A 14,563-nucleotide genomic window follows, 5' to 3' on the forward strand; every position below is an offset into this window, starting at 1 on the left:
AATCACAAAATTCGGTTATTTTTCAAATATATAATTTGAGAATATTTTCAGTATTATAGTGTTAAAAATAATCTACATCGCGTTGGAAATTATGTGTAATGAAGGCGTGTTTCTTTGAATTTGTAGATGATATCAGCGCCTGGGAAAAGTAATGCCTTTATATCTGCTGCATGGTTCTGGGTTGGTCGTCATATTTAATACAACCAGTGTTTTGTTCACCCTCGGGACAATACTCCAAGTAAAGCAATGATTCCCAAAAGTGGGTGATATTTCCCCTCCCCTGGAGGCGCTGCGCTGGAGAGATCGGGTGTTGGTCACTGAGACAACAAGGGAGCACGTGGTGGCTAGGACAATAAAATGAAAAAATAGTTCGGTTAAAATATATTCATGTAAATATTCGGCTTGTTAAGTAAGTAAGCCATACTTCACCACAAGAATCCTTACATACAATACCTTCGAACCTTTCATTTAAGGATCGCCACAACACTAAGTGCATTTGCCTAGTCTGACGATTGAGGAATCCAATACACCTGTACTAAAACCTAATACCGAATAAATAAAAAATTATAACCGGTTATAAGTCGGTTTAAAAAATCTCCAAAACTTTGTTTCTAATGTTTGTTTGTTTGCATTTTTTTCCTAAAAAATATTTGACAACACAATATATATTATTTACTAGCTGTACCCCGCCACGCATTGCTGTGGCTCAGTCTGTCTGTGCGGATAGAGAAACGATAGCGCGTTTTGGTTTTACGTCCAACAAATGGCGCGGTTTTTCGATAAAAGCATGTTTGTCCAACAGATTGCGATGTTTATAAAAAAAATAATGTTTTTACCTGTCACAGGAGACATTTATATAATATAGGTATATAAAAACAAACGCGTATTCGAATACAACGTTATGTCAAAACTTCAAATTAATTATTGAAGAAATTACGGAGATTTTAAGATTTTGAACAAAGGAACATACATTTTCATTTATGTAAATAGATAATGAAATTAAGAAGCAGTAATTCTCCTATCATATTTCAAAAAATATGTTACCTAAAGTTGTCTAAAGTACACAAAATTGATATTTAAAATGTAAACGAACGAACATAATAATAGTTTGCATTGTAATCTACAAATTGACAAAAGAAAAAATATATAACAGCAACAACTTGAAGTTAATCTTTCCATAAAACTTTAAAGTCTTCTAAAATTGATGTTGCATTATATTTCAATTTGATTTATTTACATAGAAAACGGATTATACCTTTTCTTAGGTTAGATGTGGATTTTTTTAACAATATGCGTTTGCTTTTTTTAATTTTTAAGATTCAGTTTTTATTTATTATTTATAGAAAGACAAACATTCCCAGGTTACGAATAACTTGTCAATATTTTAAAATATTCTTATGTCGTGATGGAGAACTTAGCCAGCGTAGAACTTACCCAAACGCGATTGCATCTCAGCCACTGACCGGTCAAGACCAGTTAAAATGTTATGTATTTAAAAAATCTTTGGTAAGCAGGGAAGGGGACCAAATAAATTTTGGAAACTCTAATAAATAGACAGCTCTGTGTACATTTTACTCCAAATACTTACCAGTAAATAAACTTAACCCCATTCCAAAAGATGGTTTGATGTTTACAGCACTAAGTTAATTATCTCCCAGCACGGATCTAATTAACCGGGTAAACACAACATCAGTTAGTTTAGCGCTGTTCACTATTCACTGGGTTCTTACACAAGCGTTTCTCCTACTTACAGAATTCATAATCCTTAAAGCTGCCTTGAAAAAACTTGCCCTAAGACGGATCTTGCCCGTGAAGAAATATTTTTCTTATAAACATACAGATTTATATGTAAAATTCTGACGAGTTCGCGCTCTGAGATCTCTGGTAAGCTTTATATAAGTTTTCCTGGAGTAATGCAACATGGAATCACTTCAAGAAATCTCTACTAATCAAGTAAAAGGGTTCAATTGACTTATTTATTTGAATTCAGATCGAAAAACTCTTCTCTTCGTCTAGCAACCCCACCTTCCCTTCAAATTTTTTTCACAGATTTCATAGTGTACATAATTATTATCTATCACCCGTTTCATATTTATTTTGTTCAATCTCAAACCAAACAAAGGGAATCGAACCCGCAGCCTTATGATTGCCGGTCAGGTGCTCTACCAATTGCGCTACATCGACTTATTCAAAACCCGCCAAATTATTCAATATGTACCTACTTGTATTTTTCATTCAACAATTATTGCTTATCAGACTTTTTTCTCTAGAATACAACCAACTTTATTTTTATAGGAAAGGCATTGATAATGCTAAATTTTCTACTAGACGGCGTCGAGATACATTATATGTTCATTATTTGGTGAAATATTTTAACTGATTAGCCTGGTAGAGAACCTGACCGGCAATCAGAAGGTTGCGGGTTCAATTCCCGTCGACAGGATGTTTTTATTTTCTCGGAAGCTCATTCAATTTATATAGTTGTTTTTCAACAACTTTAACACGATATGCCTACCTATAATATACACAATATGTATTAGAAATACTCGAGCTTAATAGCTCGTGCCTGAGAAACTTTGATTCAAAATCATTCTTTTGGAATCCTTGACAGATTAATCTCCAGAAGCCTTGCTGACTTTGAGCTTATCTTAAGATTAGTGAAAGAATGAAACATTAAGTCCCATACTCACTGGAGTCAGATAAGATTAAGGCCTCACTACAAAGCTCTATTCAGGAAAAAAGAATAACGAAAGTCTCTACCGACACTTTTATACAGACGAAGATTTTAATAGAACTTATCCTTATTATAGATTGTTTTCACGTTGAAACCAAAATCTCAGAGATTGATTTTAGGCATATCATGAATTTATCTCCAATGTTTTAGATATTTTATATAGATTTACCTGAACAAAGCGCTAAGGAAATATCAATCTCGATATTTTTGTTAAAGATTTTTTTTAGATTGCCTTTGTACTATAAGGTTTTTATTGTCCTTTTTTATATTAACTCTACACAGAAGGTGGTGGCATGGAAGAGAGGAGTTGACTTAAGCCTAAAAGGATATACGTGTAATGTTTAGGTGGACAGAAACACAAACGGCGTATTACTATGTTTTTATGACGAGTCAAAACAACCGTTCTGATGTGGAAAATGTCAACGTTGGACACGCGTTCGGCGCGTCTCCCGGTGGTACACAAGTATTGATGGGATCAATGGAAGATTGATTTTTTATGGCAGGCTGTATTGTATATAAATATACCCCAAGAATATTCATTTTATAAACAAAAAACGATCATTTTGGACGAAGATCTAGATAGTTTTTTTTTTCAGTAAGAATACGATCATTAAATTTAATGTTTCAAATGCCCTCTCATACTCTCTTGTCTGATTACGCTACCAAAAGGGGTCGAAACGATTTTCTTCTATCTTTTACGAAAAATTATATGAAAATGTAATGTAAAATTCTCATAAGAAGAGTGCTGAAACCACGAATTTAATGCCCAAAATAGAGATGAACCTTCCCTCACCCTCTTTTGTCCATTTCCAGGGTTGCTTGCCTAGTTCAAAAGCTCGCCGGCGTTTTAATATGATGTTATTCCAAACCACCGAATACTGAAGAAAACTAGAAGTGCCTTCCTTAAAAATTTGAATGGAAACAAATGTACCATTTAGCCCAATAGCCCATCCCATATGAATTTTGGAAACACAGTTCTTCTTTATTCTATGTTTCAAACCTTTAGGACGCGTTATTTCGCAGAATTTGAACAATTCATCAAATTTCAAAGTTGATTTTCAAGTTCTGTGAAGGTTATGATGTTATTATATCATTATTGCCCAGTAATTTCACAAAACTGAAATGATGAAAGAACTTGAATAGAACCTCCACAGAACTTTAAAAAAAAATTTGATCGAATTTTTCCAATTCTCTGAAACAACTAATCCTAAGAAATTAATACTTATTTATTTGTCTACAGATCTATCTGATTGCAAAAATGAGAAAAAATATAGCCTTGCATTATTATAATGTGAACAGCAATTTAGTATAATAATAGAAGACACTATTAACGATTCTCAAATGAAACAGAAAAAATTCGGTCGCATCTAGGAATTGAGCCCAGGACGGTATCATACTCCGACTAAGAGCTACCAACATTGCGTATATATTATATATTAATCCGCTAAAACGGCAATACTTTCCAGTTCGAGAGGGAGAGTTTATCTAACATGATGTAAAAGTAAAAGAAATTTATGTGTGCAAATAGCCTTTTCGATATAGGTTGATGTATTTTTAGAATGTAACATAAAATATATATAATGCGTGAATTGAATTCAGTTAGTATTTTTCATACCCATAAAGTTGAGATCGTTAAAGATGTCTTCTGTAGAAGTTCTAAGAATAATTTTCATGATTGACTTCTGTCACTGGCTAAGCTACAGCATTCGCATGGGGGGTTCACGAATGTGGGGGAATTTAAAACGGTGATTGTAACTCTCTCTGTTCAATGAACTCGGATATTATATCCCCCCTCCTTTATTCGCCCCTGCTTTCTGTGCTACTATAACAGATATTATATAATATATTGTTGTTTTGCAGCACGTGACGTACTACGTGGTGAGAAAGGCTCTGATCATCTTGTGGGCGCTGGCGGCAATACTGACGTGTCTTCCCTTTGCGGGGTTTGGCATCTACTTCGACCGGAGCGGCTCGCAGCACAGATGTTTCCGCTACAGGGACGCCACCAAACCCGTGGACGTTGCTTACGCCTTCGTTGTCCTCACTTTCGGTATTGTGCCTTTGACTAATGAACTAAGTGTACTCATCCATTTGTGATCATTATTGTCATTAACAAGCACAGTATCATATTATTGTACCTACTCAAGTAGCTGAATATTGCAACTTGTACTGCAGTGGCGTAACCAACGTCTGAAACATCCTGTTGTTTTGGTAATTAATATTTTAACTATTATTTTCGAAAACCAACTGTTTTTGTGATTTTTTTTTTGTTTTTTCTGATGCAACGATTAGGATTCCGACTCCGAAATCTTAATCATTACCTCGAATGAGAAAAAATAGGTCCAACGATTATTATCTCCGTTGACGAATTTCACAAATTCATTTTATTACTCGGCGACCGGATAAATCATTACAATGATAATTCATCACATCTTTAAAAAAGTTATATAAAGTCATGGAAAGTGATGAAACAAAAACTTTATTAACTGGGTTAGGTAGGTTAGGTCAGGTTAGGTTAGGTTAGGTTAAAAAAAAATCTTCGTTTCTAATGACTTTATATCACTTTTTAAAAGTGTGTTGAATTGTCCCTGTATTGAGTTATCATGGAACCTTATTACTCATAGTCATTGCGCTTCGTTTCGTTATTATTTGCCCTTTAATTGTCGTTATTATAATAATATTGTTTTGTATTTATTATGCTTATATAATGGACTTACATAATGTGGATTGACTAGATGATCATTTGTGGAAAAGTGTGTAAAAAGGTTTTAGTTTTTCATGTGGGGAAGATTTAACCCGGACATAATGTCGGAAATTGTAAAAAAAAATGTATTAAAATAATCTAGATAAATAAAAAAATTCTTTTATTCAAATCTTAAGGACGGGTTGTTTCGGAGAATTTGAACAATTCATCAAATTTCAACGTTCATTTTCAAGTTCTGTGAAAGATTTTTTCAAGTTCTGTTTTTATTTCAGTTTTGTCAAGCAACTAGCCTACAATGATATAATAACAGAACTTGAATAGGACTTTCACAGAACCCGAAAATGAACGTTTAAATTTGATGAATTGTTCAAATTCTCCGAAACAACCCGTCCTAAGTCTCCGAAAGTTCTTTTTCACCGATTGCTTAGAAATGTTGGCACAATGTTACATTCGAATACGCGTGTGTTTTTATATACCCATAGTGTATCCCCCGCAATATCTTCCACCATTCCCTAATTTATACCACAACTTAGGTACTATTAAAAAAACTTCATTACGTCGTCTTTAATTCGACTCCGTATCTTATTACGGTGCAGAGATATTGCGTTAAGTATTCCTCGGGCATCCCCGACTTTTTCTACCATCTAAACATCTCTAAACACTCCTGGCACTAATAACAACAAAATTGTTAATTTTCAGCACTATCGATTCGAGTTTTGCGAGCACAAACATCATTAGAACGGGGTACCCTAGTAAGGTCACATTCTTTTCAACAGTTGTAAAAAATACAAAAATAAATAAATCAGCTCAAAAAATAAACATACGGAGGATGAATTTTTATATTAGAAACCAGTTAGAATTTAACTCAACCATTTGGAATGCATTTTAAAATATAATACATTGTCTCGTCACAGACCGCCTTCTATGTAGGGAAGTTAAAATTTGTGGTTGTATGTATTTTTGGATGAGAAATCTGAAAAAAAAATTGTTGAAAAACATTTTTTTTTGGTCCAAAATTAACTGGAATAACATACACATTCACAAAATTTCATTGAAATCGGTTGTGCGGTTTCGGAGATTAGCGTGTACGAACACGGTGACATGTGATCTTTATATATTAAGATGTTATTTAGATGTCACCAAAGATAAGTAAAAACAGCGCAATCTGTTGGACGAAAAAGCAACACGCGCTATTGTTTCTATCTGCACAGACAGAGTGAGCCACAACAACGCGTGGCGGGGTACAGCTAGTGTTGTAATAAATCGTCTAGAACTTTTTTTATATACATTAACGGTAACCTGTCGGAACAGGACTGTAAATTTCTATAGATATCTTTTGAATTCAATGATAAATTAACGATTTACATTCTCCTCCAACTGTCGATTGAATGTCAACCATTCATTATTCGAGATAATAAACTGGGTGAATAATGTGAGTGGACTATTTATATTATCTGATATTAGATGTCACAATAATGCTGCTAAATCAAACAGCAAATTTAATGGTTTAAATATTGCTAAAAATATCGTAATTAAAAAATGTATAAATGTATTACGTGATATTTCGTGTTTTTTTGTATCGTAATATTCATTTTTGCGAAACAATTATCTATATTACCGCCATCTATTATGGAATAGCGCAAATAATTTTCGCAATCAAGAATAATATTACTAAAATAAATAAAAAATAACATTGAAACGAAATAACTTATGCACAAGGATTATTTATATTTGTGCACCCAATGACGTGATCTAACAATATTAATAACTCAAAATAACAAATTCACTGTACACAATATACTTAAATAATTTTGGACATCAATGTCATTGCACATATCTATGGTTTCATGATAACTCAACACAGTGACAATTCAACACACTTTCAAAAAGTGATATAAAGTTAATAGAAACAATGAAAATTTTTTTTTAATCCTAACCTAACCTAACCTAACCTAACCTACTTAACCCAGTTAATAAAGTTTTTGTTTCATCACTTTCCATGACTTTATATAACTTTTAAAAGATGTGATGAATTATCATTTTGATGATTTATCCGATCACCCATATCTATCTACCAGAGGACTGCAACCATAAAGGCTATAAAGTTTAGCTCATTCTGAGGAGGACTAAGGCAGCCGTCCCACGGGTCGGTAAGGAATCGACAAATACCAAGTGCTGTAAAGACACGAGAAATGTTGCGTGATATCTGCACACGGCAGATAGAATATAATATAACTTGTAGCTTAGAAAACCGTTCGTATTGCAGATTTCTGTTTTCGCATTTACTGCCGGTATGCTGAATGTCATTATCTTATCATCGTCAAATTGACTCATGGGTACTATTACAAGAGTTCTATATTGTAACAGGTAATTTAATATATTGATATAAATTCAAATTTAATAAGAAATTGAGGAGACGGCCAAATGGCGAGTAAACATGTAAACAATCACAAACGATTGTGAATCAAGTGAATCACAAAGTGACGATGAGATTGCGGAATTTTATGTGATACTTTTAATGTGCCTAAATAATAAATTTAATAAAATAAATTTAAGGTAAATATAAAATTTACCGACCCGTGGGACGTGACTCTAACACATTTTTTTTGTTAGTTCATCCACTATCTTTTTTTCTTAGTGCATGTACCACTCACACCTGGTGATATCAGCATTCTTTTTACAATGTAGAGCATTTTAACATCCCAGGTACTCTTCTTTGCGTCTGCCTGGTCTGGTGCAATCTCGCTGTGATCCGAGTCCTCTGTCGCAGTAGTATCCGAGGTGGCGGAGACCAGCGACTCCTGGTCCGAAGGATCTCCAGGACCTCCAGCAAAGGGAAGCCGTTAGCTGCCACCAACCTGAACGATCCCATTGTCTTCAACACGGCCACGGCTGACGAAATAGCCTTCAGTAAATTGATGGCCACACTGTCAGTGTGCTTCATCATTTGTTGGATGCCGCAGATGGTGAGTGAACATTTATATCTAAAAAATGAATGAACGGTAAAAAAACGTGTGATGATAGTAACTCAAAATTATAATTCTCCCTACCCTAAGAAATTGTTTCCGCTTGGCAATTGTTAATTTTTTTTATTGCAATTTGCCTCGGGCGCTTAATCCTTCATATATGATGGTGTGATTAATAATGATAATCATCACCTGAAAGGTACAGCCCACCCTTGGTCAAGGAGCAATGCACTCCACTGTCCGAAACATTAAATTGAATTTAATTCTATTTAACATTGTCGGACTCCAAAAAGAGGAAAAAAATTGTCCTGAAACGTTCCGTCACAATATAGAAACAGTCATTGATTTAGCAGCTGTTATATATATGATAAGAGCTGCAGCAAATGTCATAATTCATAATCAACAGAAGTATATATTATTATTTGTCTTGATATACACAATGTCTTGGTCTAAAGCGCACTAAATTCGGGAGGTGATTGTAAATTAATGATAGTACATACAAGTAAAAAAATAAATAATTCCTTTTTTCTAAATTCCAAAGTTTTAATGTAGTGTTCTGGTAATAAAAGTTTAATAGTTTATGTGGTAAAATAAATAGGTACTCTATTGCATGGAAAAAATTATGGAATATTATTTATCTTTTTTACTTCTGTCATCATGTATTATCACCTCCTGAAGTTAGTGCGCTTTACCACCGGAGACCCTATATACAACTTAATAATATATTAGACTATTTTAATATTAATATTTATTATTTTTGAGCAGGGTTTTCATGGGGTATTCTTCTGTCTTCTGGTACCACAACATTGTTTCTAAGTTATTTGAGCCTTCTTCGTATCGAGGCACAGAAGCATAAGCAGCATAAGTATCCTGTTAGTAGTGGCACTAGCTCCGTCAGTGAGTTTTTCAGTTTGTAATAATCAACATAATTTATGTATTTTATTCCAGATATCAATACTCCTAGCGCAAATGAACCCAGCCAGCGAGCGCCCCCTGCTCCACAAGATCGTGTTCCAACTGGCCGACATCCTGATGCTCCTAAACTACACGCTCGACCCGTACATTTACGTTCTGCTCAGAGGCAACAGTAAGCCGTTTCCGAAGTGTATTAAATCCATTTTCCGCTCTAGGATATTCGGGAAGGTAAACATTATTGCGTAATGAGTCAACTAAAAGTTCACCACCACCTGAAAAGAAAAGCTAACTCCTTACATATCAATACTTTCATGGATGTCACCCTGTGTATTAAAATGCTTTACTCACTTTAGTTATGAATTTGGTGTATTGCTTTTCTAATTTTTATTTATTCACCTACTAACAATACTGTTTATTACATGCATGTTCTCCCTCTCAAAGTTGAATCTCTCAAAACTAATCCCAATAAACTTAAAACCTCTAAAGACTGGTTTAGACTAGGCTAGTAATTTAGTAGCTAAACGTTTCCGAACAACAACAATTTAGTCGAGTAGTTTAGTCAGTGGATTAGTCGAGACAATCCATTTTGTTCTTTTTCGGTAGCACCCCCATCACGTTTCGCTGCTCATTGCCTCAACCACTGAAAAAGTCCAAACCTGTTGTTTTAGTGGCTGCTGATAAAATGTAATGTCGTTGGAACGAAGATACAAATCTAAAATTTGTACAGCTATATTTACAACATGAATGTTTTGGAACGTTAAGTCCCCACTGCAATTAACAAATTAAGCAATCTGCATATCCTTACGTTGAATTTGTAACTGAAAATTAACAAAAAATTAAAACAACTCAATCATTCTCAAAGTTTTTTTCTTTGGGTTCTTCTAACACTATTTCTTTGAAAAGAGAATTTGTAGCTTTTTGTTTATTTCCTCTATTAATCCATGTTTTCTTTACTTTCATCTCACCATAACTTCTTCTTCCACCTCTTCTAAAATATGCAATACAATCAGCTCAATTAGACTATTTACTTTGTTGCATTGCAGCCTATTCAACTTCCAAATCGCACATTCACTAATTGTACTAAACTCTACCGTAATGTGAACACTTTTTGGTCAGTTGATAGGCAAATCACTTGTTACTCGACTAAATTATTAGCCTAGTCTGAAACAGCCTTATGGTTAAATGCGACGCTCATTATATTTTACATGTTCATAGATAGCGTTAATTAATTTATTAATTAAAATACGCTTTTTGCAAGGTATTGCTTAAAGACAAATAATTTGTTTGCTCCCGTACATATGCAATATGAATATGAATAAACAGTTTTGTCCGTAAAAAAATTCAAATCTTTCAAGAAAGGCATACAAATACAATATTGGATTAAATCATTGGTACAATTTTGTGTTTGTACACCTTTCTCAAAAGAATTGAGTTTTTAAATGAACCTTGCAAAAGCATATTTTAATAAAATGAAATAATTAACGCCATCTATGAACTAGTAGAACATAACGAGCATGGCTTAAATTATTAACTTATTTAGAATGATCTTATTTTAGATGGCGCTAATTTAATTATTTTAGGAAAAAACACAAAATATTAAGATTTATTGTTTGTTTGCCACTATTTATGGTAGGTATATGAAAATGAATATATAGTTTGTAAAAATATGAAGATAGAAGAGTATGTATGAGACGATGTATGAATGTGAATGAGGCAAGGAGTGTGTGCCAAAACCGAGTTGTTTGGCGGTCTGTCCTCTCTGCCTACCTCTGCGGGAAACGGCGTGATGGTTAGTTAGTTAATAAACAGTTTTGTCCGTATAATAGCTCAGTTCTTTCAAGAAAGGTTTACAAACACAGTGATGTATCAGTGATTCAATCCAATACAATTGGATTTGTATGTCTTGTTTGAAAGAATTAAGTTTTGGGTTAGTTAAATGGGTTCAGCTTTCAACTGGAGAAGTGGCAGTCAGTAAGCTGTCAATCAAAGGAAAATTCATTCTGATCACAGACATAGGAATTAATAGACGAGAAGATAATGGCGAGGGGTAAAATCAACTGTTGAAGAACGAAGGGAGTGAAGCTGACTGTGATTCGTCAATAAATCAATCTGACAGTAAATAGGCATCTCGCATTATAATATCACCATTTACTTCTTAAAAGTAAAATCTGCTTTGGAATGAATAGACATTTTTACATGGGAGCGCAAATTACTCGCCACGTTATGAACAAATTTGCGAAGTCCAAATTCGGCAAAAAAATTCGGTTCATTTTCAGAGTCGAATATTTCGTTTAAGTATTTAGTTAAGACACTTTTATAAATGTTCATAATTTACTTCCCAGCAACCAACCAGCTTTGTGTTTCGCGTCCAGACGTTTCTCGATGTGATAGTAACAACTGATTCATATTATACGATGTGAATATGCTTAAAATAAAGTAAAATAATGCTTATATATGGAATGTAATACGACAATTGGGTTTATTCTCTTTTTCACATCTATTTTTACAAGTTTTCATAGTACAAGTCAACATTTTGCCGTGTTATTTCGTAAAATGAAAAGATGATGCCTCGACCATACTTCGCACGAGAATGATGACGTCACGTTTTCAAATTTCACTTGAGGCCATACGCGAGCACAGCCGGCTCCAATGGAACCGGTATGGGGAGTGGGGATAATACGCTTTTAATCACTTAGGGCAGGTCTACTAATATTCATATGTCTATGATTCTGATGGATTTCTATTCATCCTCTTAGAGCTTGTTCATTCGGAACCATGATGTAAGATAATGTATTTCTTCTATGATTATGCTTCTGCAAAATTATTTTTTTAAAATCCTTCTCTAACAATGCTTTTTGTAATTTATATATGCACAACTGAGCTTTTACAATTTGAGTCACCATAGCTATCATGTTCGATATAGGACTGTCATGAATTACACCCTCTGACAATAACTTGCATTAGCATGTTTTATTTAAAGGGAAACAATTGATACGGAGAATAATAATAACAACTCTGAAACAAAGGGTAATAAATGCGTGTCAATTCTTTTATGTTCCATGTGCTGGGGTCATAGCTTATTTTCATTTTTGCATAGCAGTATGGGTTATGAAAGAGTTATACATATTCCTCGATTTCTTCCATAATCAAAAAAATGCCAATTTATTATTTTTTTAATGCATAGGGTGATTTTTATCATGATAAGCAATAATGAATTTAATGATTGGATTAAGAACATTAAATCGACATGAACCACTCATAATATAAATATTCTACTCGTCAAGATGATCTGATAAATAATACAATAACCAATAACCATCAAGATAAATGCTTCCTAAAACAATGCACAATAAATTATTAGTATTATGTCTAAGTATCTATCTAATTCGAATTAATGTTGATCTTCTTAAACCTAATAGGGTTTCATATCCATTTCTTTCATATTATTGATACGTATCTGTTAGGTGTCGTAATGATTCAATGAATCACCAATATGTTTGAAAAGTTGGAGAAACGTTGAAGTAACTTCCGAAATTAACATATTATTTTGCAATTCTTAGATAAATCCAATATTTATGTGAGCCAGTAGTAGCTCAGAGACTTATTCAGAAGTTTTGCGATCATAATAAGAACTTACACAGTGATTTATTGTACCATTTTTTTTCTACTTTCGTTCTGTTGTGCTTCGATGTAAATACATAATGTACATATGAGTTCAACGAAAAAGATGACCTTCGAAAAGGCTAACGAACAAGAATTAGAGGAGTATCTCACTGTATTTGTATTTTCATTCCTTTTAGTGGAAAAAATTTCTATCATTGGTATTTTTGTATAAATTTAAAATTTATGTTCTGTGAAAGTTCTATTCAAGTTCTGTTATTATTTCATCATGGGCTGATTGTTTATAGTAACAGAACTTGAATAGGATTTTCACAGAACATTAACTTTGAAATTTGATGAATTGTTATGACAAACTATTAATTATTGCTAGCTATACATGTTCATGTTGCCTCATAAGATTTGTTACTTTCCAGCGGTGCAGAAATCATCTGGACTCGCTGAGGCTAGCAAGCCAGGCCGACGGACTCACCGCACTCAGCACCATCGAGATCACTCCGCCGGCTACCAGCAACAACTCTCCACCGTGGCCGAGGAACCCGCCTCTACAGACTATCAGCAGCTCGGAGAGCCTGCAGTCCACCGACACGCCCCAAGAAAAGTCCTTCTCAGTCAGCGCACCACTGGAGACGGAAAGATCTGGCTCTCATACAAGAGATGCAGATATTTCAAATAGCGACAGCTTAAGAAACGCTTTGAACTGTCTCATAAAGCAGTCCGGTGAATCTCCTTCGTTGGTTTGAATACGTGGATGCGTCATTCACCAACGAAATAGTAATGAAAGTGAAACACACGGGTAATCGAAATTCAATATTCGAAAGTTATCATGTTCACAATACCTCTCAGTCGTAAGAATGTTTTCAGAGAGTGGTAGGTACTGTAGCATCCCCAGTACTTGAGGAATGTTGAGAATTGAGCTCTCCCACCAGGACAACACTGAAAGAATCTCACATTCTGGAATTCTTCCTCTTCTTTCCTGTGGTGTGGAAAATATACTTATGAATTGGAGACCGGAACTGCAGTTCCACACGGGTAGGATTTTTCGTGGCCAGAAGATCATTCAATCTTCAGCCTCTCTTTATTTGTCGCATTTATCCAGCTTCGGCTGCAATGCTTGTAATATTAAATATATACGTAGTTATTTGCACAACAGTAAAGATCAGTCATTTAAATAATGTACCTGGATTATTTCAGAAAATTCCCACTTTTCAATTTAAAGTGCACATCCAATGTATTAAATCTTTTTTAACATATTTATGGAGGCGCAGCAATGAAGCATGTGCTCAATTGATGAACACACAATACGAGAGACTGGAATGAACAGTAAAATCTCAAAGTCATGATGCAAAAATTCTCCTTCAGCTCCGATCTTTAGCCATCTGTCTCCAGTGCACAGCCGTCCAATTCTGCTTCAATTTTCTTCCACACAGTTAGCTCACCTCTTCTCCGATCTGCCTCTGGTTGCTTTCACTGCGACTGGGGTCTTATGTAGTCATACTTTTCAGTGTTTTGTCATCTGGAATTCTTTGCTCAGGGCTAGCCCATTGCAGTCTTTGGGACCCTCAAAACCTTTCAGTAGTTTAATAATTAAATTCCCAAGTGTATGATTTATTTTTAGTTATGCAC

General features: G+C 34.3%; 1 protein-coding gene across 2 annotated transcripts in view; it reads left to right on the forward strand.

Moving 5' to 3' along the window:
* LOC149417631 (prostaglandin E2 receptor EP2 subtype) overlaps positions 1-14,197 on the forward strand; it is a 189,503-nt gene extending 175,306 nt beyond the window's left edge. For both annotated transcript variants that reach the window (XM_089640458.1, XM_089640459.1), the window contains exons 3-6: positions 4,595-4,784; positions 8,145-8,404; positions 9,353-9,547; positions 13,354-14,197. In XM_089640458.1, the coding sequence (XP_089496584.1) occupies positions 4,595-4,784; positions 8,145-8,404; positions 9,353-9,547; positions 13,354-13,680 (972 nt within the window). In that variant the 3' untranslated portion in view covers positions 13,681-14,197. The remainder of the gene's footprint in view (positions 1-4,594; positions 4,785-8,144; positions 8,405-9,352; positions 9,548-13,353) is intronic.
* Positions 14,198-14,563: the final 366 nt, after the last annotated feature.

Source organism: Hesperophylax consimilis, chromosome 15 (genome assembly GCF_061612785.1).
Source record: "Hesperophylax consimilis isolate HC1 chromosome 15, BYU_Hcon_1.0, whole genome shotgun sequence".
Classification (NCBI taxonomy): Eukaryota; Metazoa; Arthropoda; class Insecta; order Trichoptera; family Limnephilidae; genus Hesperophylax; species Hesperophylax consimilis.